Below are 27,703 nucleotides of genomic sequence, written 5' to 3'. Positions count from 1 at the left end.
CTTTGGTTTGGCTTGAGATAGTTGGATATATTTGTAATATCCATTTGCTGTAATATCCAGTTTCTTTAATAAAAATAAGAAGTTCCATTCCGTGCTATATCTATGTGCATAAAATTTCTGTGATTGAGGGAAGTTCGTTTGAGGTTCATCTGAGGTTTGCTTAGGATCCTCGAGTACAGTTTGCTTGTATAGGCAAGAGGCCTTTGAAAGAGCATGTGTGCATTGGATCCGAAGGTTCATGTAGCTCAATTCAAAATCATTTTCATCTGCAAGTTTCATTCTCCGTCAGAGGAAGCCTCTGTGACAAATTGGTAATAAATGCATTATTTTCACTTGTATTCCCCAATGCATTTTATACATGTTTACACACCATTGTGTTAAATTATTGTTATGCACTAGTGCATCTTAAAGGTTTGATTAAGCAATGTGGCTTCCTCATTATTACACATAAAATTATTATATTTAAATAGATACACTAATATGCATGAAATCAGAGCATGCATGAGTGCACAATACATGTATGAATGCACCGATGCTAATAATCGTGATAAGTGCATCGACATTCCTAAATAAAGCATCAACATTTTTCCCTTTAACAATGCCATTACCATTGAAGTTATTATTCCCACTGTATTATTGTTACCAAGATTTCATGATACACACAAATATATACATGATAATGCTCAATCACATATAAATCACTAATTCTTTAATATATGATATGCATTTCTATGTAATAAACAATGGTACATCTATGTGCCTTAATATCATAAGTACATTGGTAAGAAAACCTTTGCAAAAATCTTCCACCGTTTATAATTTTTGGTTATAATGAATTTATGCTAAAACCTCCACTTTCATTATTGGAAAGTTTTTTAATCATTTTGTCCAATCTTGTAACAATAAAAACCTTTGTTAATTGGCGTTTTTCTTGTATCATGTGGTCATACTCATGAAATAAAGCCCAATAAGATGTGATGTGTGAACTCGTTAATCAAGGTAATGAACCATACTCATTGAGTAAGGTCCACCATGTACTAGTTGGTTAATAAGTATGCAATGTACTAATGAGGGGTAGCTCGTAAATGCCCCTAACAAAAAAGCATGAAGTATATAGGCACATGCATGTCATTGTATGGGAAAAATAGATTTTGTATTTAAAAAACATAACTTTTGGAGTGATTCCTTCCATAAGGAGTAATTAATGATGTTGCAATCACTTAAAGATATTTTATAACCTTGAATTGGTTATTGGGTGAACTCATTTATTATTATAAATTATTTCTCTAATTATACAAGGAATCATAAGATAATATCATTCTCAATTTCCATTGTTTCACGTCATTTACAATAGTGTTCCCAACTATTAGTAATAAAATCGCACATTCATCTTTGTGTGTCCAAAATCCTCCTAAAGAGTGTTATCCTCTATATGCGTTTTTAGAGTTAGCTATTAGAATTAGCTAGGTCCTTCCTTAGATTTACATCTGGGTTATCCCTCTACTAGTTCCCTTCAAAGATTGAGTGAATGTAGGGTCACTTGCTTTGGTTTTGCATAAGGTCTTGACTAAAAGGTTTACTTCCTAGAGAATGAGAATGCAGAGCAATAAGCTCTACAAATTTTCAGTTCGTAAGAGACCCTACGTGAGGTTGGTGACGAAGACCAATTATCCCTCCCTTCAAAGGAAGGCTTGACTTTTACCAATATTTATTCCACTCAAATAAGCATCCAAAATGAGAAGCTTTCTTGTAGAAGGGGGGTCTTTCTTTTGAGGGAATAATATGATTATACTACTTCCTTCCATCGTTTTCTATCTCAGGATTTCTCTTGCTAATCATGCTTTCCATCCATGCAAAAACCTTATGGACAACTCCAAGATGATTATGTTTGAAGGCAGTGTCACATTCTTAAATTTCTCCTAAAATACTTAAAGCATATCTTTCACAAATATAGTGGCATTATTTTCTATCTATAAAAAGAGGATATTGCATGTCTCAACTACAAGTGTGATGTTCTTAATTTTCTCCTAAAATAATTAAAGCATAACTTCCACAAATATGTTGTGGTTTTCTTTTCTATCTACAAAATGAGGAGATTGTATGTCTTGATGGACAATGCAATTACCCCTTTCTTTATATGAGATATTGCAAGGCTGGAAGGTCATCCCCTTTTCTTGGAGCTACGAATATTTGATCCTCTAACTCATGTATATGTTTCTTCTTTCATACTTTATTGATGCTTAAAAGTATGACCCCTTTCCTTGGGTCCAAACAGATTCAAAACCCCTATTCATCATGAGAGACAATTAAATAGTTTGTCTCAGTATACAGGATGAAAAATGGAAAACAATGATTGCAATATGAAGTAATAAGCAAATGTGTTAGAGGGTTTCCAATGATGCCTCACAAGGATGAAGGCACTTGAACAATATATATTCCTTGCTAAAATACTTTTTTATGAGCAATGTTTAAGCATATGTTACATTTGATGGGATGGATGGATGACACTTTAATGCATCTAATTGTGATGCCTAGAACTAATAGTAGAGTGCTTGTTAATGTTAATGCAATAATAGCTAGTAGCATAAGTTCATGACACATTTGTTCATACTTGTAATTATTTGATCTAGATTCACAATGAGCCATGAAATCCACATCAGAACATCATCAGTCTACTTTTGCTTATCATACTTAACCCAAGGAAGGATGTGGAGTTATGCCATAGGGCTCATTGTTAATACTACCAAGGAAATGTTCCTTCTTATTGACAAATTCTCTGTTTGTCCACTTAAATTTTTCTAGTATGCAAGGGCACTAGAAAGAATTTTGTATTGAAAACTTGACAGGTAAGACTTTGTAGAAAGAGTATGGCTCAAATGTCTCTATCACATTGGGATGTATGTTTCCTTGAAACATTATGAGTTAAGAACAATGTCGTGAGTTAAACTTCATCAATACCTCAATAAGATTCAGACAATATGAGTAACTATGGAAATCTCCACTCTCAAGTTTTGATTTGCTTGTCAAACATTCAATACCGATAATTTCTACATTTTTTTAAAAACAGTGGTAAAAACATATCATAACTTGGTTGTCAAACCAGGATATGATATGATATATTTTAATGACGTCCACGAGACCCAACGGTCTAAGGGACAACCATCACTAGCTACTATTGGTGAATGCACGCCAACTCATCAATGTTATTCAAGGAAAACCACACCACCTAGAATTACTCACTGGTGGTCTGCAAGGGGGCAAACTTTAACTCATGCCAAATCCCTAATCTTGGGCCGTTAACCTGTTTCCATACATCCAAGGAATATGAGCTCTTAACCAAACAAAAACAAATTTCAACAATAATTTCTACAACTATAAAATCTGTATTATATTTTGTTTTGTTTTTGTTTTTAAATATAACTTATATTTATAAAATAATTAAAAATTAAAAAACTCTACCCATATTAATATGGAGTCGTTTAACCAGGCTGAGGAATTGCCCAGAGGGCTAACAGTGGCTAGAATCTGGGCAAAAAATTTTCAAAAAATCTTGTAGAGACAGTGTTTGAATAGTGTTTTTGATAGTAGAAATGAATTCAACACCATCAAAAACGTCGATGACACCTAAAATTTTAAAATTTAATAACTATAACTTAAATTTACAAAAAACCTTACTAAATTTCCTCACCAAAATTTCCATAACTTTCTAGGCCACTCCTCCTTAGTTAGACTACGCTTATTAATACACTAGAAACACCCCCTCTCTCATGCAATAAATGTAACATTTTATTTTAAGCGCAAAAGCGTAAGTCACCATACAGGCCCTTTTCGTTTATGTTAATACTCCTTTATGCCTCCGGGTGATTTGGACACCACGGTCGACGTGTGGCACGAATACGTCCCAGGGTCGAATCTCATAAAAGCCTCCCGTACAAATAACCGACGACAGGACGAGGGTGCAGAGCAGCATTAACTTTAAACCGCGGGACAACGTTTCCAATTTATCCATCCCAAAAACTTACAACGTGGTCATCCTTTACACTTTACGCTACAAGAATCTCGATCTACAAAAGGAATGTAAGGGAATAGCAGCATTTGCCTCGGATCTGCCCCGGCATTCTCAAATATCCCTCAGTTTGCAAGGATTCGTGAACATCTTCATGAAATTTACAGGATTTTAGCTGAGATTTGCTGGAAATTGCTCAGAGTCGTTTAACAATGGCGTCGAGAGTGGCAGTTTTAGAGGAAGAAAATGCAAAACTAGTCTCCGAAATGGCTTCGATGAAGAAGAAAATAATGGTGCATCTCAAGAAACAGCAAACCGAGCTTCAAGCCAAGGTTCAGGCTGCGGAATCCCGGGCTGCAGCGGCAGAAGCCGCCCTTGCCGCCTCTGCCAATAATGCAAATACAATTTCAACGGATAATGAACAAGTCAGCAAATTGAAGGCCGAATTGGAGGAGGAAAAGGAACGGAACCGCAAATTGGAAGAATTAACTGTTGCGGAGAATAAAAGACTGGAGGCTCAGATACACCAGCGTGAGTTCTTTTATTTTTTATTTTTTAAGGGCGTAATTACTGCATTTTGATCAAGGCAATAATACTGTCTGCATTTATTTTTTTTTAAATTTGACCTTATGATACATTGAAGTGTGAAATACAATAAATTTTGGTCTCATGGTCCGTGGAAGTAAGAATTAATTGGAATTAGACCTTATTGCCCAGGGAGCTGTGAATTAATTTGAATTTAGAGTGGACATGGAAGTCTTCTTTCCATGGGTGTGTTTTCGGTCAGTGATTATGCAACGAGATGTATATTTAAGTAATAACAGTAATTGTTTTTGGATAAAATGTGCTTGGTGCTTTTCTTCCTTCAACTCCTGTTTTGACTACTAGATCTGCATTGGGATCAACGCCCCCACTTGCCCCCCACTCCATGGCATCAATATAAAAATTAGCATCAAATTTTATTAGTTGAGTCTCCTCTATGCATTCTGAAGTTGGATCAACATCATCCAACACAATGGGATTTGTACCGGGGCTTTTGTTATGCAATTGCTGGTATCCTAGTGGAAGGTTGTACTGCACGAAGATGAGATCATTTAATCAATTTTGTTCCAATCAGTTTCTCTTCTTTGTGTGAATCCACTAAAAAACAGACCAATTACATTCACACCCAGAAGCATTGCAAGTTTGGCTGAAGACTCTAACTGCAAACTTTTGCAATTGAGGACATTGGCTACCAAATGACTCCCACCAATGCGCTGCAAAGACATACAAAAGTTAGTCACTGTTCAACAATTTAGATTGTGAGTTTGGCTAAGAAGTCAAGTATTTATAATTTGAATTTTAAACCATTGAACTTAAAAAAAAATGGAATTGCTTTCTTGGTTGGTTCACATCTCTTGTAGTCTTTTCCAAGTTGTTGCCAAAGGTACATGTGGCTCCAGCGAAAGCCTTAATTTGTCGATGTATTTCTAGCTGCTTAAACTCATCAGAGACCGTGTGCTCCAAGTACTCGCACAACCCATTTTTGGCCTCCCTAGTCTGATCTTCTCCTAAATGAGTTTTGTAATGATACCACGGGTTCAAGAAATACCCCGCTGCATGTATAGGGTGATGGAGTTAATTGTTCCATTTGTTATTAATGATCTCCCAAATAGGCCCATACTTACCTACTCTATCCTTGTAGGCTCCTTGTATCTGTTCCTTTGCAACATGGCCAATTTTTTCCTATTGATCAACTGCAACACCTTAACAAGGAGCTTGTTAATTTTCACGATCTCTGGTGCTTTTACCAAGAAGTGTTGTTAAAATTGGCAACCAGGGCAAAACTTCATGTGGGTCATCTTATTCATGGCTGATAATATTTTTATTAGATTCCTCTCGTTGAGAGGTGTAGGATTGATATAAAGATTATCCGATTCCGATAAGTATTCATGGAGATATGAATTTATTTTGATTATGGAATTATTATCAAGCCGACCTACAACTCATGTAGGCTCAGAAGCCCAACAGTTGCATCTATTCAAACACCAACGTTGTGTATAAATATAAGAGGACTTTTCCTCATTTGCACTCACTGATCTCATCACATCTCTCTCTCTCTACTGCGCAAAAGTGAGTCTCTTCTCTACTGCGCTGAAATGGGTCTCTCTCTCACACATGTGAAGTCGGAAGCTGTTGAATTTGAAGCTGCAACTGCAGAAGTAAAGTTTGACTTGCGTGGCCTAGAAGATCTCCTCTTTGGAACTGCACTGTAGGTTCACTTGAACCTCCTCTGAAAGCCGCAACTTTTGGTGGTGGAATGAAGTCAATCCGATGAACGGTTTGCAAGATATCGACTGCCCTAGCTTGAAGCCGGAAACTGCTGAAACTGAAGCTGCAACTGCAGAAGTAGAGATTGACCTGCGTGGCCTAGAAGATCTCCTCATCTGAATTGCGCTGTAGGTTCATCTGAACCTCCTCTGGAAGCCGAAACTTTTGGTGGTGGAATGAAGTCAATCCGACGGTCGGTTTGTGAGATATCGTTTGCCCTAGTTTGATAATGAAGCCGCTAACGCTGATGCTGCTGATCTAGGGTTTGCTACTGCTGATATGAATCAGATTTATTGTACTATTTCTCTCTGCTGAATTATTGAAGATAAAAGAAGATTTGATCAAAGGGTTTCCCCACACATTGTGGGGTTTGTCCCTGGCTAGCCGCCACATCTTGTGTCTCTTGTCTTGGCTTGTTTTTTGTCGATCGTTTAATGTTCTATCTGCACTTTACTTTATGCACATGAGATTGCTAATCTGTAATAAGAAAAAGAAGTAAACTGTTATAAGCATAGAACATACCATAACTTAACATGGTATCAGAGGTGAGGTGAAGACAAAGCCCGAGCAAGAGCAAGAGCAATCATCGAAGAGAAGATTGGCAAGGCTATCCTAAAAGAACTATGGGTCCTCAACCTTCTTTCCTGTCGAAGACAAGCTCCGTGAGAACGCTGACTATCACGGATGGAAGATGTCTATCGATCTAACCCTTGAGAATCAAGGAGTGTTGGATCATGTGAGAGGCAATATTGTTGAGCCTCCATCAAATGCATCCGCTGCTGCCTGGAACAAATGGAAAAATGGAGAAGTCAAAACAATAGAAGATCATTCGGGACTTTATCGACAAGCACTTGGTGGCCTACATCTCTGAACTAGACACCTATAAGGAAATCTACGATAGACTGGATTACCATCCGAATGGTACGTGTTCAGGACTACTCTTCTGAACTATAATGTAATTCCTGGTTTCAAGGAATTAATGGCTAGATGCATTCAAGAAGAAACAAGGGAAGAAGTGCAAGAAATGCCCATGCCTAAAGGTCCTCCTGTTGCCTTTTCTTCTCATGCTAAGAAAAGAAATAATTCCGGGACTAAATCAAAAGGAAAGGCTGGATCTAAGGGTGGAAGAAAATGACGATGTTTCATCTACGATGAAGCAGGTCACTATGCAAGGGAGTGCCCTGATAGAAAGGACTCACACTAGGACGATGATCAAAATCCCTCTGATGGCAATCAAAGGAATGACAAATTCAATAGCAAAGGTAAGAGGAGAGCTGGGAATCAAGGAAGAGGACAACCATTCAAGAAGGCTAGAAAGTCTAGGATGTATTAAATGCACCTGACCTCAAAAAGAACCTAGTGTCCATCTTGGCAATGGAAGACAAAGGCTACAAGGTAACCTTTAGCAATGGCAAGGTATGTATATGGAAAAATAATGTTAAATATGCCTTTACTCTTGGGTTTAGTGTTATATCAGGTCGATGGAAGTTCGCTAGGTGCTAGGTGTCATGTCTTGTGACACTACTCTTTAGTCCGAACTATGGCATTAGAGGTTTGCCCCCCTTCATTATAAAGCTATACTCGGTGTAAGACAAATGGTGACAGGATGCCCGAATTCTGAGTAGAGAAAGAAGGTGTATGTCCAGGATGTGCCGAAGGAAAGCTCAAAAGGGGACCATTCCCCTTAAGCCAAAGCAAGACCTCCGATATATTACAATTGGTTCACTCAGGCATACCTGAGGTTGGCATTAAGAGGGAGACTACTACACCACATACTCCTAAGCAGAATGGTGTGGTGGGAAGGAAGAACCGCACGATGATGGAAGCTGTCTGGGCCATGCTACATGATCAAAGACTTCCGAAGTTTCTATGGGCTGAAACTACAAACACTGTCGTATATTTACAAAATTCGATGCCCTCATCAAGCATTGGGTTCCAAGACTCCTGAAGAAAAGTTCACTGGTAAGAAACCTAATGTTTCTCATTTTAGAATTTTTGGAAGCCCTGTGTATTTTCATGTGCCGAAAGAGAAAAGAAATAAATCGAGTGCATCTGGAAAGAAGGGAATTTTCGTGGGCTATGGTGAAAATACTAAAGGCTATAGAATCTATGTAGCCGGTCAAAGGGAAGTCGTAATTAGTCATGATGTCACCTTTGATGAAGATATGGCTCTTAGCAAAGTGAACAATCTTCCAACTTTGAGGAGATCTCAAGAAGCCAACACCAGGGAACCAAAAGAAAAAGATGATGAATCAATGCATGATGTAGAAGAACCCATGGATCCGATTAATCCTCATCCACATGAGCCTTCCTCTTCTAGGAAGAGGCCTTCATGGCTTAGGGGGATACTTGATGATGCTGAAGGACATGCTGCACCCTGAGGAACCTTCCGTCAAAGTAAGAAACCTAACAGGTATCAGGGATACCTGACCATCATGAGCACGATCATACAAAATGAGCCTTCATCATTCTCAGATGTCGTCAAGCATTAAGTATGGAAGGATGCTATGACCAAAGAATATGAGTTTATCATGAAGAATGATGTCTGGGAAGTAGTTCCCAGACCCCAGGACAAGACAGTTGTTACTTCCAAATGGCTTTACAAGATAAAGCATGTAGCAGATGGAAGTACGGAAAAGTATAAGGATTGTTTTGTTGCTCATGGTTTCTCCCATAAGGAAGGTATAGACTATGATGTGATATTTGCACCTGTTGCCAGATATACGACCATCTACTCGATCATAGCCCTTGTCGCTTCACAAGGATGGAACTTACATCACATGGATGTCAAGACTGCGTTCTTACACGGCTTGATCAAAGAAGAGGTCTACGTGGAGCAACCCGAAGGATTTGATTGAAAATATCATGTATGCAGGTTGAAGAAGGCTCTCTATGGGCTGAAGCAAGCACCCCGAGCATTGATCCAGGTGGATATTGGTGGCCACCCGCTAATTCCACTTGGATCCCCTCTAATGCTTCTTACAGTTTTTTTTTTTCAGTTTCCTTAATTATAGCACAGTTTACTATTTTTAGTAGTTTTCGGGTCCTAAACTTCCGGAGCCGTTTTGAGGCCCTAAATGACGTTTTTTGGGAAATCCACCGCCAACGATTTTTTTGATAAAAATCGTCTTTTCCGTCGTAGTCCTCGGAGAGATATTTCCAACGGGCTATCATGCACGTCAAACGGAGATAGTACAACCAATTCGCGACCCCGGGAAGTTGATGTACCAACTTACCCAAAAACGGGGCCCACAATTTGGCGTTTCATCTTCTAGGGTTAGGTTTTGGAATGTGAATGGTTTTCCATTGTTTCTCAACAATAAATAGGCCTTCGAGCTTCATTGTGAGACAGTTCAGAGGCATGTAGCCACCACATCTCTTCTCAGAGATAAGCTACCATCGCCCTAGCTGGTTTATTTCCATTTCTGTTTGTAAGCATATTTCAGTATTTTACAGTAATGAATTGAGGTATTATTTCCGCTGCATATCTGTCTTTATGGTTATCTCTGGATTTTATTACGTTCCTGTTTAAATCCGGATCAAGCATGGTATGAGAGGATCAATAGCTACTTGATGAAGCTGGGATTCACTAGGAGTGAAGCCGATCCTAACCTTTACTTTAAGGTTAAAGATGACAAGCCTCTCATACTGGTGCTATATGTGGATGACCTCTTTCTAACAGGTGTAAACCCTCTCATTCACAAATGTAAGAGGGAGTTCGCTTCTGAATTTGAAATGAAGGACCAAGGACTTGAAGTGTGGCAGAAGCCGGGGGAAATTTTCCTATCTCAAGGAAAATATGTGGTAATGATATTGGAAAGACTCGGTATGATGGACTGCAAGCCTGTGACTACCCCGAGGATCTTAACTTTTAGAAGTTATATGGTAGTGATGTCGGACCAGATTTGGGAAATGACGCTGACTTCGGGTTGGTTGAGACTGGTCTGGGACTAGTGGTACATACTCTGAGACTGACTTTGAGTCAGTATGATACATCCTCGATCATTTCTTCTTCTTCATAATTCGGACAAAAGCAGAGCAGAACAAAACAATGCAAGAGCAGAGCAAAACAATACTGATCAGTACAGGGCAGAACAAGACAAAGCAGAACAGGCAGAATAGAGCAGAGCGGGGCAAGGGTCAGGATGTACAGGGCAGTGCATTTGATGGATGAATAGTAACGACCGATAGACAGATTGCAGATGAAGTTCTCCCTGGTTGAGAGGGAGTGTTAAAATTGGCAACCAGGGCAAAACTTCATGTGGGTCATCTTATTCATGGCTGATAATATTTTTATTAGATTCCTCTCGTCGAGAGGTGTAGGATTGATATAAAGATCATCCGATTTCGATAAGTATTCATGGAGATATGAATTTATTTTGATTATGGAATTATTATCAAGCCGACCTACAACTCATGTAGGCTCAGAAGCCCAACAGTCGCATCTATTCAAACACCAACGTTGTGTATAAATATAAGAGGACTTTTCCTCATTTGCACTCACTCATCTCATCACATCTCTCTCTCTCTCTACTGCGCAAAAATGAGTCTCTTCTCTACTGCGCTGAAATGGGTCTCTCTCTCACACATGTGAAGCTAGAAGCTGTTGAATTTGAAGCTGCAACTGCAGAAGTAAAGATTGACTTGCGTGGCCTAGAAGATCTCCTCTTTGGAACTGCGCTGTAGGTTCATCTGAACCTCCTTTGAAAGCCGCAACTTTTGGTGGTGGAATGAAGTCAATCCGACGAACGGTTTGCAAGATAACGACTGCCCTAGTTTGAAGCCGGAAACTGCTGAAACTGAAGCTGCAACTGTAGAAGTAGAGGTTGACCTGCGTGGCCTAGAAGATCTCCTCATCTGAACTGCGCTGTAGGTTCATTTGAACCTCCTCTGGAAGCTGAAACTTTTGGTGGTGGAATGAAGTCAATCTGACGGTCGGTTTGTGAGATATCGTCTGCCCTAGTTTGATAATGAAGTCGCTAATGCTGATGCTGCTGATCTAGGGTTTGCTACTGCTGATATGAATCAGATTTATTGTACTATTTCTCTCTGCTGAATTATTGAAGATAAAAGAAGATTTGATCAAAGGGTTTCCCCACACATTGTGGGGTTTGTCCCTGGCTAGCCGCCACATCTTGTGTCTCTTGTCTTGGCTTGTTTTCTGTCGATCGTTTAATGTTTTATCTGCACTTTACTTTATGCACATGAGATTGCTAATATGTGGAATATAATAAGGAAAAGAAGTAAACTGTTATAAGCATAGAATATACCATAACTTAACAAGTGTTGTCAAAAACTTTCTTTTTGGTTTCTTTTCCATCTTGTTTGCAAGCTCACTGAGATACATTCCAATCATCACTGGAAACATTGTCTGAAAGTTCTTGGTTAGGAAATGATAGATTGAAAGTGAGTTGCAAATCTTGTGATGGCAGGCCTAACAAGCTCCTTGCCCCCCTTGTTTTTCCTTATTAGGCTTAATACCCAGGAGTTGTTGTTGATGTATTTTGTGATACACTTGGCATGCTCTATAATGTTCTTTACCTAATCCACTTTGACTATGTCCTCAAGCATGAGGTCTATTCAATGTGCAACACATGGGTTCCAAAATATGGTCTTGTATCTAGACCTTAGCATCTTCTGAGAAAGAACATATTTTGAGGCATTATCCTGAACAACTTTTTGCTCCCCCAATGTCCTAACCATCCCATCCAAAATATCAAATAACAGGTTTGCATCTTTCATCCTATTAGATGCATCAACTAATTTCAAAACATGGTTCCTTGAGGGAAAGAGACAAGGAAATTTATGATGGTACAATTCTTTCATTCAGTCCATCCATCTGACGATGTATCAGGGCCTTTGAATCCCTTTTCTGTAGCAATAACTTATTCTCACATAGCTTGGTAATATGGTGAGTGGGCGATATTGAAGGGGATATTTGCATCATACCACCATTTGACAATGTATTCAATAGCAATTTCTTTGCATTGTTTCTTGCAATGGGTGTCTAAGGTGGGTTGAGTTAGACTTGGTTGTGATTGAGAGGCACTAGCAGAGGAAAAGCTTAGGGAAAGTTGTGAATAAGCTCTAATGTTCTTCTTTTTAGGTTGATTGTGAGACTTATGAGGGGAAGGGTCATTGAATTTCATAGCTATGGCTGGTCTTCATAATTATGATCATTGATGTAATTGTAATATAAGTTTTATGTAAAGCATGTTCTTCATGCTCAAAAGAAAATTATATTTGTCAAAAAGAAAAAAATAAGGCATGTTCTTCATGGCCTTTTTAAAAGAAAATTTGAATTTTGAATTTGTAGTTTTGGCTCCACAAGAAACCCAAGTTGGCTTGGCCCCCAAGTGGCACCTATTCGGCCCCTCAAGTAGATTATTTATATGCCACTTGTTCCTCCATCAAGAGGCATTTGATTCACATAAAAAAATCTTATCTTTGCTCCTAGTCAAGATGAAGAAGGCCAAAGTCCATGAGAGGAAGACCGAGTCAAAGAAAGGAAGAATAGGAACTCGCACGTATGGAAGTCATCTCTACTGTAGCTTGCACGTGTGACAAAATAGGGCCAAATTTTTGTGCATGTTTTCTTAGGTAGGGTCCGAACTTCTATGAAGAAGAGAGGCTGAATTTTAGACCTTTGTTGCAGACCTTGACCAAATTGACAAGGAGCAGATTGAGGGCTTTGACTTGAATTCTTGGTGGACATTCTGCTGGTCAATTTGACTATGGTTTTGACCTTGATGTCTCTCTTGTTGACTTGATTCTTAAGGAAAGGATTCCTAGGTTTTGACCCCTAGTGGGCTTTCCCAAGATAAAACTCTTGTGTTTCTTGCTTGACCGTCTCTTCATGATCCTATTGTCATCTATGTTATATGGTAGATGTCTTCTATGTAATTTCTTAATGATGGATAAAAATAAGAAAAGAAAAATGAGTGTGTCCACGGGTCCTATGCGGGTCATATACAGTTCTTCACGGGTTCAATGCAGGTAGTCGAGTTTTATGCGGGTTTTGGTGGGTATGGGTAGAAACTGTGAGTTCTATGTGAGTGACTCGGCTCGCTATATGACCCGTCAAGACCTGCGGGTCTTATAAGAGTCATGATACCCCGATCTATCCTTTGCCCTTCAATTGAAAAAGAGATAGTTATAATGGTGAAAGAGTTCCTTTAATAGAAGTCACCTTGTACTAATAGCATCTCTGTCCCAAGCAAGTCAGTGCTAGTCTGACATAATAGACCTATGATCAAAGTTGACATATTGTATGTTGTCGTGAAATTGCAAGTTCAATGCTCTAAAAGATGCCAGATCATCTTTCAAGGATCATGTCATACCATATCTTGATTGAAGGCAAAGAAGTTTTTGCAAGGCTCTCTTAACAACCATGCCCTCAGGATATAGTTCTAGCTATCTTACAAACAAGCTAATATTTTATATTAGGAGGCTATGAACTGTATAAGAATTCAAGAAGCACATGTTGCTGGGAATGATCTTTTGTTAAGGAGGCTTTGGCAAAGTTTAGTACTCGTTTTTCTTGTAGAATGTCAAAATAAAGCATGGTTGCTTAGGATCTCTGTAGCACACCTTTTTTAAGTTTGTAGAAAGATAAGTGATCTGCAGAAATTAGTGTGTCTTATCTATTACTACTGTTATGATGATAAGCTCCTGAGTTGTAAAAGGTCAAATCTGATGATCTAATCCCTGATCTTGTCTGAAACGTTCTTGATTGGTGGAGCATGGGAATTGTGTGTATTTTTACGTTACTTGCAAGAGGTACAAAAATGAGCCTTTTTAAATCAGGGTTTAGAACACTGAAAGTCTTCTAGGGCTTTAGACATTTGGATAACTAGGGTTTGTAAACCCTAGCAAGTAAAGAGGACTTGAATAAGAAATCTCTAGGGTTTATGGACAAAGCCCTAGGATTGGACCTAGAACATCGTTTCCACTGAAAGAAGAAACCCTAGCCTATGCATAAAAGGGACGACATCATACCGATGATATGGACAAGGTTGATCTGCAAGTTGAATACAAGAAAGGCTAAGATCAAGAGGGAGCTAACATCTTCTCAAAAGATAAGTCTTTTATATCTCTCTTCCTTGATTATTACTATTGTCGTTATTTTATTATTAGTTAATCTCTTGTCTTTGAATGGTTTGCTTGGTTGTAATTACTCTTCCATCACCTTCTAGTGAGAATTGTAGTTGCATATTAAAGGCTGCCTCGACTCTGGCAGCAAATGGAAGAACAAAGCAAAGTTGTGACAAGAAAACTCTCCAAGAAATAGGGATGTGTGTTCAGAGATATTGTCCTAATTCGATCTGAATTCAGAGGGAGCTGATAGATCAACGAGATTGAAGTATGCCCTGTTCTATGCCGAAAAGAGAAGTACAAAGCGAAGGATTACCTCAGCGAGAGGGAGAAGACTACGAAGGGACATTGTCAGGTACACTTCTGTTAAAATTCATTGTCTTTATGATTTCAGTTACATTAGATGGATGTAGAGATCATCTTCCTTGATGAAAGAAGTGTACATAAGAGCTACCTCAAGTTGGTGAGGTACATGAAGAAGCCTTGTACTTGTAAGCAAAAAGAAGCCTTTGAATAGACTCTTCAGACTTGAATTGATGGATCAAGGTAGATCCTGTATGATTTGTTTTACAAAGAAAGTAAAAGAGCTCATGTGTCAGAAGGAGTAGCATTGACCAAAAGAATTGCTTTAGAGGGAGCAACCAAGACTTCCTTATGAACCTTGTTTTTAACTTCAAAGGGAGTTGACCTCTGAGATCAAGATAATGGATTGTCATAGTTGATATACTAGAAGAAAATAGTGGTAGAGGGAGCAACCTGAGTTACCATAGTAGGATATGTCTCAGTCTAAGAGGTAACACCCAATCAGGGTGACCGGAAAGCATTTGTGATCCAGTGAAGGGAGCAAATCAGTTTATGGTTGAGCCAAGATATGTTGCTCAACATGTGTTGGAGTACCAACATGGTACAATTGGTTATGGCAAAGGCGATTATGATTTGAGATTTGTCTCAAACAATGAAGTACAATTGCAGATTCAGATTGGGTTAGGAGTGCTGAAGATAGAAAGAGTTTATAAGGATATTGCTTTAGTTTGGGCTCTATTATGATTTCATTGGATGAGATGGACGCAGACATCTGTTGCATTCAGTGATTGAGTATATTACAGTTGGTTTGACAAGTTGAGAAGTAGTATGGCTTATGAGTCTACTTGCAGGATTACCTTGATTAGGTGCAAATGACGAACATGATGATAGGTCGAAGCACATTAGGATCAAGTACCACTTCATTGGAGACATGGTGCAGAAGGGAGCAATGAAGCTCCAATATATCTCCATTGATGAGAAAATAATTGATATTCTTATGACGCCTCTGTCTAGAGTGAAGTTTGTGTACTTCAGGGACCAACTTGGACTTGTGGGGTATGCCCCTCTCATTGACAGGGAGTGTTGATGAGACACCATCTTGGACAAACATTCTCCTTGTGTCCTTGTGACTTTGGTTGGAGAATGGTCCAACATTTTCCTTGTGTCATTATGACCTTGGTTGCAGAATGGTTTGACATATTAGATAACATCATGAACAATCATTTTCCATGTGTCATTTTGACCTTTGTTGGAGAATGGTTTGATGGACAGTCATTCCCTCTGTGTCACTTTGAGCTTGGTTGGAAAATGGTCCAGTGGATAGTCATTCTCCCTGTGTCATTTTGACCTTGGTTGGAAAATGGTCCGACAGAGGATAGTCATTCTCCTTGTGTCACTTTGACCTTGGTTGGAGAATGATCCTAGAGGCTGCTTAGATGAGTAGGAGTCTCCCAACATCATGCTCAGATCTATTTCTAGAGTGAGCCAAAATGGCATAGGGACTAGGTTGAGGCCTTTGGTGTTTCACCTAGACTGTCTAGTCATTGATGGTGAACCTATACTAGTCGATGATTATATGTCATGAGTACTGACTGTAAGTTTGGGGTGCCGACCACTTGATTGATGCTGGTGATATTGATATTGGTGATGATGCTTATCGTAATCTTGATCCTTCCTTAGAGAACTTGTCAACTTGAGAACATCTAGGCAGTTATTATGAATACCCCCCTAGCTAAGAGAGAGTGTTGAATTTCATGGCTATGGTCAGTCTCCATAATTATGATCATTGATGTAATTGTTGTGAAAATTTCAACTATTGCAACAATTGGAAATTATTCTTCTAACTGATTTATTATTAAGCAATTTATTTGCTACGACAAATAACAAATAAAATCACAATTGCAATTTTTACCATAAAAACGTTGCGGAAAATATATTGGAAACTGAGAAATAATATGCACACACAAAATAAAATTTTGACATAGTTATTTTTGGACAATTGTCCTCGGAAAAACCTAATGCGGGAAAACCGGTGCAGTAGATGAGGGTTTTATTATTATGCAATAGTGAAATTCAAAGTACAACTGGATGCCCAAAATTGGCAATCCTCTACAAGCTAAACTGACCATAAAATTAGTGAGACAATTCTTGCCTCACCCGACACTGATCTAGCTCCAAATGCTAGCACAAACTGGGCTGTTCAAACCCCTACATTAGCCTCTTGCATAGATGTTGCGCAGGCCCTCACATGCACTGCCTGTAAGCTGCTCTGATTAAGTCGTCCTGCCCAACTCAACTTCTGAGAATGACTCACTAGCCCCTCCAGAAATTCTCGTGGCCTTTAGCAACTTAATCGACCCTCACTCCAGGTAAATCAAACTTTTCCTCTGAAGCTTCCTACATAGCCTCACTGAGGAAACTCGACCCTCTTGTAGCTGACTCTTCGGAACTAGAAAACTTCCTCCAGATGCACTGTCTCTGCCTCTCATTGTCCCTGCGTCCCCTCTATGGCTCAAACTTCTCTTTGCTGAACCACTGCAGATGGAAAACTCGATTTGCCAAGGAACTCGACCTCTCAAATGTATTTTCTCCAACCCCATCGACCTTATCTTACAATCTCTAGTTGGATCACCAACAACCAGGATTACGTTCTTATCGATGGCTAAGATCGTCTCTAAGTCGATCCATGTGAGTTTCTAGAGAATTCTCACCTTTCTCAATTAATTCCTATTAATTAATTGATTTGCCTAAGTTGGACTTAGGCGTTTTTTAATTATCGATCAACTAATTTAATTGCGCTGTCTTTAGGTGGAATTTCAAAAAAGGAATTATGGGTTATCGAGATCTCATGTGTTTTATCCTCTCCATAAAGTTTGAGACTAGAACACCATCCAATGCTACAAAAACTAACACTCCCTCTTAACTAGGAAGGTGTACTCTCTCATAACATCCTCCATACACATTGTTGATGACTAACAACTGTAACTACTGCCACTGTCCACCAACTACTACATAACTTTGGTTCATTTGCCACTCTGAGCTGAATCACTCTGCATCTGCGCTGCTGCTGACACTGCATTGTACACCCTGTATCGCTGCTAACTCTGGCACTGCGCTGCAACTGATCTCATGCTGCTGCCGCTACTACAACTACTACAACTGAAATCCAAACTCTGAATCAATTGTATCTATGGACTGCAACTGTCTCTTGAGTCATTGACTCCTACCTGTCTCTGCACTGTCTATTGAGTCTATATGCACTGCAACTACATTATGCTCCTAAGCATCTAACTGCAACTTGTACTACAACTGTCCCTCAAGAACTGTCAGTGCCATATGACACTGATACATTTGCTACAGAGTATTGTGGACCCTTGTAGCAAGGGTATTGATCCAAGAGGAAACACTTGTCTAATGCTTACCTTGATGGCCCCTGCCCAGCTCTGCGCAACTTTGGAGTCTAGAGGTCAATGTCTTCCCACCGCTCTCCTGGAGGTATAGCTGCATACAAAGCGAAGTCTTCCTCCAACCTGAAGGATAATTGATCTATCTATGCCGAAGCTGCTACTTGCTCCTGCTTCTCCTTCTTGTGCTTCTTCCTCTGAGGACACTTGGTACTATAGTGACCAAACTCACCACATCTGAACCATTTGGCCTTCGACAGGTCCTTCTTCTTCTTCTTGCCTCCTTGTGAGCCTTGTCCCTGACTAGGACCTTCTTTTCCTTGCCCTTTGATGTAAGGGCTACGTTCTTCTCCTCCTCCACAGTCTTTGATCCTCTACTGCTGCCACTGAGACTACTCTTGACTAAAGAAAGTTGCATCTCCTCCTGCGTGAAATTTGACCACAAACGATCCCATCTAGGTAGAGTATCTTGTCTAGTAATGCCTGAGACGAAAGTAGTCCATTCCTCGGGGAAGCCATTGATGGCTACACGCACTAGTTCAAGGAAGAGTAGTGGAGCCTCCTTCAAATGCATTCACAATTGCACAAACAAAGTACAAGAAAGGTGAGGTTAAAGATAAGAAAATTATTGCTGATTCTATTCACAAGCCTTTGGTTGCCTATATTTCTGATTTGGAAACATCCAAGGAGATTTATGACAAGCTTGTTGGGATGTTCAAAGTAAATAATGCAAATCAAGTTCTGTTTCTCAAGAACAAGTTGAAAGACGTCAAAATGGATAGAGGAGAATCCATCCAATCCTACTTCATGAGGATTACTGAGACCAAGAATGATCTCCTATCTATTGGAGAAGTCATTGGTGACAGGGAGCTTATTCTTATTGCTCTTGGAGGCCTTACAAGAGAATGGGATGTTTTCAACACCACCATCCTCAACAATGATAGGATTTCGAGGTTTGATGAATTATTGGTTAGATGCACCCAAGAAGAAATAAGGATGATGGAAAGAGACAAGCCTTCTCCGCTCATTCTAAGAGGAAGAACAATGCTGGTCCAAGAAATCAAGGTCAAGGGGTCAAGCTGGGATTCAAAGAAGGAAGAAAAAGAAGATGCTTCAATTGTAACAGGTTTGGCCACTTCATTAGAGAGTGTCCTCACAAGAAGGATACTCCAAGAGATGATGCCAACAATAACAACAACTACAAGGGCAATGGCAATCAAAGGAACAACATGTTCAACAACAAAGGAAAGAGGAATGCTCATGTTGCTCAAAATGGAAATGGTCATCCTCTCAATAAGTCGAGAAGCTCCAAGTATGAAGAGTTTAATGTTTTAAAGCAAAAAGACTTTTATCTTATTTCTGCCCTCACCACTGCCTCTCCTCCAGATACATTGGATCATTTGTTGATTGATAGTGGTGCCTCAAGGCACTTCACTGGGTACAAAGAGGCTCTCTCTAACTTGGTTGAAAAGAAGACAAATATGGAGATTATACTTGGGGATAATGCCACTTATCCCATGAAAGGAAATGGGACTGTTACTCGTCACTTAAATGAAGTTCAAACTCTTCATTTACAAGAAGTGCTATATGTACTTGATCTGAAAAAGAACTCGGTTTCTATTTCTTCGATGGAAGATAAAGGTTTCAAGGTGACATTCGTTGATGGGAAGGTTCGTGTTTAGCAAAGGAACACAAGAGATGCATTCACTCTTGGATTCAGGGTTGAAGGTCTTTATAAGGTTGGAGGAAGCCCGTTGGGAGCAATTACTTGTGATACTTCTCTTCAATTCAAATTATGGCACCGAAGATTTGTTCACCTTCATTTCAAAGCCTTAACTAATGTAAGGAAGACGGTCACAAGGATGCCCAAATTCAACTTAGATCATGAAAGTGTTTGTCAGGGATGTGAAGTTGGAAAACATACAAGGGGACCATTCCCCTCAAGCGAAACTCAAACCACCGATATTCTTCAATTGGTCCATTTTGATCTATTAGGTATGTTTCCCGTGACATCTTTGAGTGGATAGTTGTACTATGCTATTTATGTGGATGACTTCTCTTGCAAAACATGGATCTATTTCTTAAAGAAGAAGGATGAAGTGTTCAAATGGTTCCGCTCTTTCAAAGCCTTGGTCGAGAATCAAATAGGGAAGAAGATCAAAAATATTGAGTATCGATAATGGTACCGAATATGAGTCAAATGAATTCAAAGACTATTGTAGAGAAATTGGCATTAAGAGGGAGACCACTATTGTATATACTCCTAAACAAAATGGTGTTGCCGAAAGGAAGAATCGAACTACCATAGAAGCCACCTGTGCCATGCTTCATGAACAAGGTCTATCGAAGTTCTTATGGGGATAAGCTGCCAATACCGTTGTGTATGTTCAAAATAGATGCCCACATTAAGCATTGGACTTCAAGACACCCAAAGAAGTTTTCGCCTGTAAGAAACCTGATGTCTCTCATTTTAGAATTTTCGGTTGTCTCGTATATTTTCATGTGTCGAAAGAGAAAAGAAACAAACTAGATGCATCTGGGAAGAAAGGAATGTTTGTGGGCTATAGTGAAACTTATAAGGCATATAAAGTCTATGTGCTTGGTCAAAGGGAAGTGGAATTAAGTCATGGTGTCACTTTTGATGAAGATTTTGCTCTTAGGAAAGTCCGAGAACTACCTATCCCTAGGAAGGACAATGATGATGCTGATGCAGAAAAGCAGGATGAACCTCTGTCTGATGAACCAATGCCCGATGTTGAAGGTCTGATGGATCCCATTGATCCACCTCCTAGTGAACCCACTACTTCAAGAAAAAGACTTTTGTGGCTCAAAGATACTCTTGAAGATGCTGAGAAACATATTACACCGAGGGGGGCATTTCGTGAAAGCAAGAAGCCGAATAAGTACCAAGGGTACTTAGCTGCCATGAGTACCATTGTACAATCTGAGCCTTGCACATTCGAAGAAACTGTGAAGCAACAAGTTTGGAAGGATGCAATGAACGAGGAATATGAGTCGATCATGAAGAATGATGTCTGGGATGTGGTTCCTAGACCCAAGGACAAGTCTGTGGTCACTTCAAAATGTCTCTACAAGATCAAACATGGAGCTAATGGAAAGGCTGAAAAGTTCAAGGCCAGATTTGTTGCTCGAGGCTTCTCTCAAAAGGAAGGAGTAGACTATGATGAGATATTTGCACTAGTTTCCCGATATACCACTATCTGTTTGATCATAGCCCTTGCCGCTTCGCAAGGATGGAGCCTACACCAGATGGATGTCAAATTGCCTTCTTACATGGTTCGCTTAAAGCGGAAGTCTATGTGGAACAACTTGAAGGGTTCGAAGTTCAAGATCGTGAGACACATGTATGTAGGTTGAAGAAAGCCCTCTATGGGTTGAAGCAAGCCCCTAGGGCTTGGTATGAGAGGATCAATACCTACCTTATGAAGCTGGGATTTATAAGGAGCGATGCTGACCCGAACCTATACTTCAAGGTTTAAAAGGACAAACCTCTCATTCTGGTCCTTTATGTGGTTGATCTCTTTATGACAGGTGATGACCCTCTCATTCATCAATGCAAGTGGGAGTTGGCTTCTGAATTCGAGATGAAGGACCTAGGACTGATGCATTACTTCCTAGGGTCGGAGGTCTGGCAAAATCCAGGTGAGATGATGTTAGCATAAATTTCCTTCTAATGGCCCTCATCTGAGGAGATAGGAGGGACATGTTGATAACCTTGACCCACATGAATTCGGCAAACTCATGGAGGCTTTGTGTATGTTTTCTACAAGTTGATAAACACTTGTACCCCAGGTATTTCAGGACAGCTTTGATGAGGCTTGCTTGGTTCTTGGGCACAAAGAGAATATTTGATGGTTTGAGTGCATTGTAAATTACTCCTGGGGAAGATCAACAAACTCCATTGCAATTCCAACATCTGATTGTAACCCTTGAAACCTTTGCCTTCCCTTATTGACTTGTGATTTGGGGAACCTAGTGTAGGTCCACCTTGCGGGAGGGGAATCTTGAATGACCACGGTGCGGGAGGGGAATCTTGAATTCCTGCCACAAGCATCCTTGCATATCATGTTGCTGCCACTTGTTCCCAAGGGCACTTAATCTCTAAAACCTAATGAAGTGTTGGAGACTATTAATTTAGTCTTGCGAAGGTTGACATGTTTTTAAAGCTCACGAAAGTGAGCTAAGGTATCCAACTATTTTTGTAAATGCCTAAGTGAAGATGTTAGGACCACGCCATTAGTGAGGAGCATCACAGTGAAGACATCGAACATGGTGTAAAGTGCAACCATACTCCACATGCATGTTCTTCCCAAGGAACTCCTAGAGCTCATCAATTTAGAGACCAAATAAATTCAGTGGGAGGGGACACCTTTGCATAACTCTAGTGGTAATCTTGGCAAAGTTAGAGAAGCCATGAGTTGTTTGCAGCCGAAGTATCATGGTCTTGTTGAGCCCAATAATGTTGACAATTAAGGGCTTGAAAGGAAATCTCTAAAACAACAACTATTTGGGCTTGAAGGCAGGGATTTCTTGAAGCACACAAATCAACACATCCTTAGAAGACTATTGTCTAACCTTCTCAATGATAGATTGGAGACTAAAAATGTGGTCAATGTCTTGGAACCCTCCTTGAAACTAGCTTGACTCCAAGGCCTCTAAGCTTAGTGCTTTCCAAGTATTTTGAAAGCAACATATAAAGGACGGTGGCATAGAGTTTGGGAAAAGTGTGCACTATCATAATACCTCTCTAATTATTTGGATTAGAGCTTCCACCCAATTTGGGAACAAGGGGGTGAGTAATGTGTTGTGACTAGGAGGGAAAAAGCGTGATCAAACAACATCTCTGAATGTGTCAGCAAGAGGAAAAACAAGAGAGTCAACTCCATATTTGCAGGACTCAAATTGGAGCCCTTTGCAGTCAACTTTGCGATAGACACCTTGATGTCCTCTAGGCCCTCGACTACCTCAAATGTTATTTCATCCACATCTGCCGCATTTTCCATATTTTCACAAAACAGTTCCATGTTATAATTTATTGTCTAATACTAATCAAGGGCACCCTATATTTTTAGTTTGTAACTAGAGTTTTTATTTTATATCTTGAAAATGCATCTTATATTATTTAGGGTCTTGACACATGTTATACAGTATACTCTACTATGATTTAAAATTTTAGATCTTTAGGCTTAAACTAATTTGGAGTTGCCTTATACACTTCCTTGCTTCATCTACACTTGGTTGTACCTTCTAGTCCCATTGACTATTTTAGTCACTAGAATAATTGCTTTTTCATCCTTCCTTGTGTTCTCATCAAATGGATCATCAATATATCACGTTAGAGATGGAAAAATAACTTTCAATGCTGGAGAAAATGAATTTCATTCTATGAGTTACATTCAATGAACTGCTAAATTACATTGATGGTTCAAAAACCTGATTCTCCTCAAGACATATATATTCTCACTTTCTTGCAACTTTGTAGTCAAGAAGGTTTTGGATGAAGAATCAATCAAAAGGGATGCAAAAGAGGAGTTGCTGGAAAAGGAACTAAGGAATAGTCAGGACATTGCACAGAAGCGCATAGGAGAGTTGATACTGGTAACTCTTATTTTAATTACACAATTTTTGTTGGAGTACCTTTTTCTTATCTTTGTTATTTAGTCATTCTATATTGTTTTTATAGGATCATGCATTTACCTTTTTGATTGTTATATCTAGATAAATGAGAAGTTGGAAGCTCAGCTTCTTGCAGCAGCTGGGCAGGTCTCAGAAGCATTTACAAGGATTTCTTCAACTCAAGATGACATGGAAAGAATTTCCAAGGAAAAAAATGAAACAAATCATGCACATGCAAAACTGATAAAGGAACATGAAAGGTGCTTTTCTTTGTTATTTCTTGTCTCATATTGCTGTGCGAGTCAAAGTAGATTGTAAATTCAAAACAACCTTCTTACCCCTTTGAAGAATGTGCTAGAAAGTAAGGAACTCTCAGTCTTTGGTAAGCATAAATAGAAGTAGCCCTTGCATGGTGTAATCTAAGTCATTTGGTTATATTTGTCTTCCCTTTATTCTAAGGTATTCTGAAAAAGGTGTAGCCAGTTTATTATAACAAAATTGTTAAATTGAGAAGGGACAGAGTAATATTGAGAGCAATTCACATTTTGCATCTGAATAGTGTTGTTAACTGAATGCTTACCATTATGGTCTCTTGCAATTTAGTTTGGTACACAATTGCTTGTCACAAGTTTATAGCTGATAAGATTGTATACATCATGATCATAACACATTTAATGAAGATCAAGTGAAGATTGAACTCAATTAGCCAAGAGTGTTGTCAGAAAGCGTAGCTGTGGGCTGAAGTGAAATGATACATGCCATGGTTAAGAAAAATCACTGTTAAAGTGATGGCTACAAAAGGATGTGATTAGTGAGAGATTATTTGAAATTTGTAACTATCAAGACAGTTGAGAAATGCAGGATATTTTGGAAGGCCTAACAATGGAAATGCAGGCCTTTTAAGAATAAAGAACAAATTAAGCTTAATGAACACCATGTTTTTGTGGCGTGAATTTGTGAAAGGTGCTTTGTTTATCTGTATGGGATGTTGGTATTGATCATGTTTAGAAAGACTTTTGCCATGTTCTTCACTATTTTTGGATGTTGCTATGTGTTTGAGAGAGAAGAGACAGACTGAAGATATAGATCCCCATGCTTGAAGCACAAGCAACTGCGAGGATGTCATTAACTCATGCATTATTTCTATAGTAGATGATTTCTGCCCATGAGGAAACCTATATAAGCGAATCTAAACTACTAATGGAGGCCCTCTTCCAAAGGTCCATGTCATATTCTAGGATTCTTATCATTGCCCCATCAAATAGGTAAGAAAGCTCTTATGTGACTTCACCCCCCACCATATAGCTACAAGTGTGCGACATTGAACCTTAGTCCCTTGAGCCCATTACCACAATGGCAATAACAATTGTAAATGTGCTTTGGACCTGTAACGGGTGTTCTATTTAGAAATTTGTTGGGTCTCAATTGAAAGTTGTATTGCACAAAGACTAAGTCATTCAACTTTTGTTCCAAAATGGTTTCCCTTCTTCATGTGTATGCACTCAAAGACAAACAGATTTTTCTCATACACAAAAGTACTGGTTTGACTCAAGGCCTGAATTGAATTTTTTTTGCAACTGAGGGCATTGGATGCCAATTTACTCTGATCAATTAGTTGCGATAAGAGTCAACGAAAAGTGAGAACTTCCAAAGAAATGAGTTTGAAACTTTGACTATAATCATATAATGTCTAGAACATTGAGTAGTAGAACTTAAAAACTATGATACTGCTTAGGCTGTTGGTCCTTGGATCTTTGTTGAATAGTCATGCTTTTGCCAAAGGTATCGTTGCTTACGCTAAATCACAAGGCTGCTTGTGTATAACATATTGGTCACTTGGATTGGCAACATGTGCTCTATGCATGAGTATAATCCATCTTTCACCTGCCCATCTTCGTTTGCTTCAAATTTGATTTATAATTGTACCTCTAGTTCAGGGAGTACATAGGGGCATTTATAAGCTGATGGAGCTTTGTGGTCCATCTTTGCTCAATGATCAACTAAATAGGTACGATACTTTGGTCTTCTATCATTGTGTGCTTCCCTTGTTTTCTCTTTGGCCTAATCCATGACCTCATAAATATAACCTTTGCCCCTAGCTAGCATTTGCAACACCTTAGCAATGGGATCTATTGTCGCACAAAATGTCTAGGCACCGCGACAACGGCTCAGATTGGGGGATGTCATCCCGATCCCCAATATCTTTGTTTAAGCTATCTCCCAACAACAGACTCAGGGGGGTAGACCCTATGGAAATGGATGGAAGAAAGATTAGTTGGGAACCAACCAACCTGGGAGACACAGTTAAGCGACCAAATACTCGTTTTAGATTGATTTTAAAGGATTATATTAGATTTAGACGATTGATACCAATGCCTTATGGAGTCAAATATCTTGTTGAGTAAATTTAGGACATGTACTAGATGCATAATTGTTGCTTGGATGAATAACTAACCTATATGACATGCAGTTCCTAAAACTAATGTGAAATTCAGGATCTTGGTTAATTTTAATTCTATGCCTATTCTAAGTATGTCCTTTGATCTTTGTATGTATTGAGCTTAAACTTGATAGTGAATGGCAGAGAGAAGTCAAGGTGAAGCATGAGGTTATGATTAACGATCCCTCTCCTTGAAATCTAACATATTCAGTGCCTCTGACGTTGTAGAGATTGTGGCTCTGACGACTGCAAGGTCACCGTTTTAGACACTAAAAAAGACTAGACTTCTGGAGAGAAGACATAAAAGTGTTCCTATTTTTCTTTTAACCAAGCTTATGCTTGGAGGTCGATTATTAAACATAGATTAACTTAGAATGCGAAATGCAAGGAGGACCTAGGAGATGTTTTAGTGAAGCGAGATTTTAAAGACTCAAAACACTTAGAATACGATTTATTCTGAGTTAAATGCCAAGTACTTGCTGAAATTTAATTGAAAAATCCCAATGATGCAGATGCTCAAAATACTTAATTTCAAGAACTGAAAGATATACAATTCTCCACAAGTCCACGATAGAGTATTCAATAAAATTGCGGATCACAATTACTTGAAAATTCTCAAAATTAATTATTCAAGAAATATCCAATAATTCAAGTAAATAGATCCAAACTATTTCCTTCTTAGATAGCGAGCAATCTCAATAGATAACAAGCATTAAAACCAATGATCACAAAACTTAACTGAATCATGCAAATAATGAAAGCCTAAGCACTTAAATTTCAACGATTTAATATTCAGGATAAAAATGAAATTTAGATGTTAATTAATGCCAATTTACTGATCAAACACCTCTTCAAATAATTCTGGAAATTATTATTTTTTCTAATGTCTCAAATCCAGAAATATATTTCTCCTATAATCAGACTTAGAGAAATTAAAAAATAAAATTATATGCTGCCTTGACTATATAAAAATTTAAATTTTTACCCCACAAAATTTTTAAAGATTATAGGCCCAAAAAACCCTTATCACAATAAACTCAAAAAAGAACTTAGATTAAAATTTGTGTCACACTTTAGCAAGTTTAATGTGATAAATAATTTTTAGTGTGGTAAGTGTTTATGAAAACAATTTTAAATTTATTTTAAAAGGGTGACAAACCACTTAAAAATATTAAATCGAAATGTCATATGTGAGGGATAGCATTGATTGTAGGCTAAGATAGGGTTGAGGAAGCACACTGAGGAACACAGGGTCGCGTGAGTAGGGAAAAACATAGAGGAATGGAGAGGAGACAGGGATGCGGGACTGAGGGAAAATATGAGGGTTTAGGGCTGCAAATGGAGGAGTTATCAGTGATGAGTAGAGGGTTTCGAAGTGCAATGGAACAAAGAGCTGGAGCTGAGGGTAGAAGGGAGGCTGGACAATGAAAAAGATTGAGGAAGCCAAGGGCTGTCCCCAAAAAATTAAAATTTTATTCAAACAATTTGTCCAAAAATCAATTTCCTTCT

At 38.9% G+C, this 27,703-nt stretch overlaps 1 protein-coding gene across 1 annotated transcript in view; it reads left to right on the top strand.

Moving 5' to 3' along the window:
• Nucleotides 1-3,806: 3,806 nt before the first annotated feature.
• ATGRIP (Golgi-localized GRIP domain-containing protein) overlaps nucleotides 3,807-27,703 on the top strand; it is a 456,132-nt gene continuing 432,235 nt past the window's right edge. Inside the window, exons 1-3 of the mRNA XM_089402096.1 lie at nucleotides 3,807-4,537; nucleotides 23,621-23,736; nucleotides 23,857-24,014. Of these exons, the coding sequence (XP_089258222.1) occupies nucleotides 4,219-4,537; nucleotides 23,621-23,736; nucleotides 23,857-24,014 (593 nt within the window). The 5' untranslated portion in view covers nucleotides 3,807-4,218. The remainder of the gene's footprint in view (nucleotides 4,538-23,620; nucleotides 23,737-23,856; nucleotides 24,015-27,703) is intronic.

This window comes from Pinus tabuliformis, chromosome 2_1, assembly GCF_031772625.1.
Source record: "Pinus tabuliformis cultivar Carrire ecotype Pingquan chromosome 2_1, CPIR1, whole genome shotgun sequence".
Lineage (NCBI taxonomy): Eukaryota > Viridiplantae > Streptophyta > Pinopsida > Pinales > Pinaceae > Pinus > Pinus tabuliformis.
The sequence above is the reverse complement of the archived record's forward strand: the minus strand, read 5'-3'. Positions and strand labels throughout refer to the sequence as shown.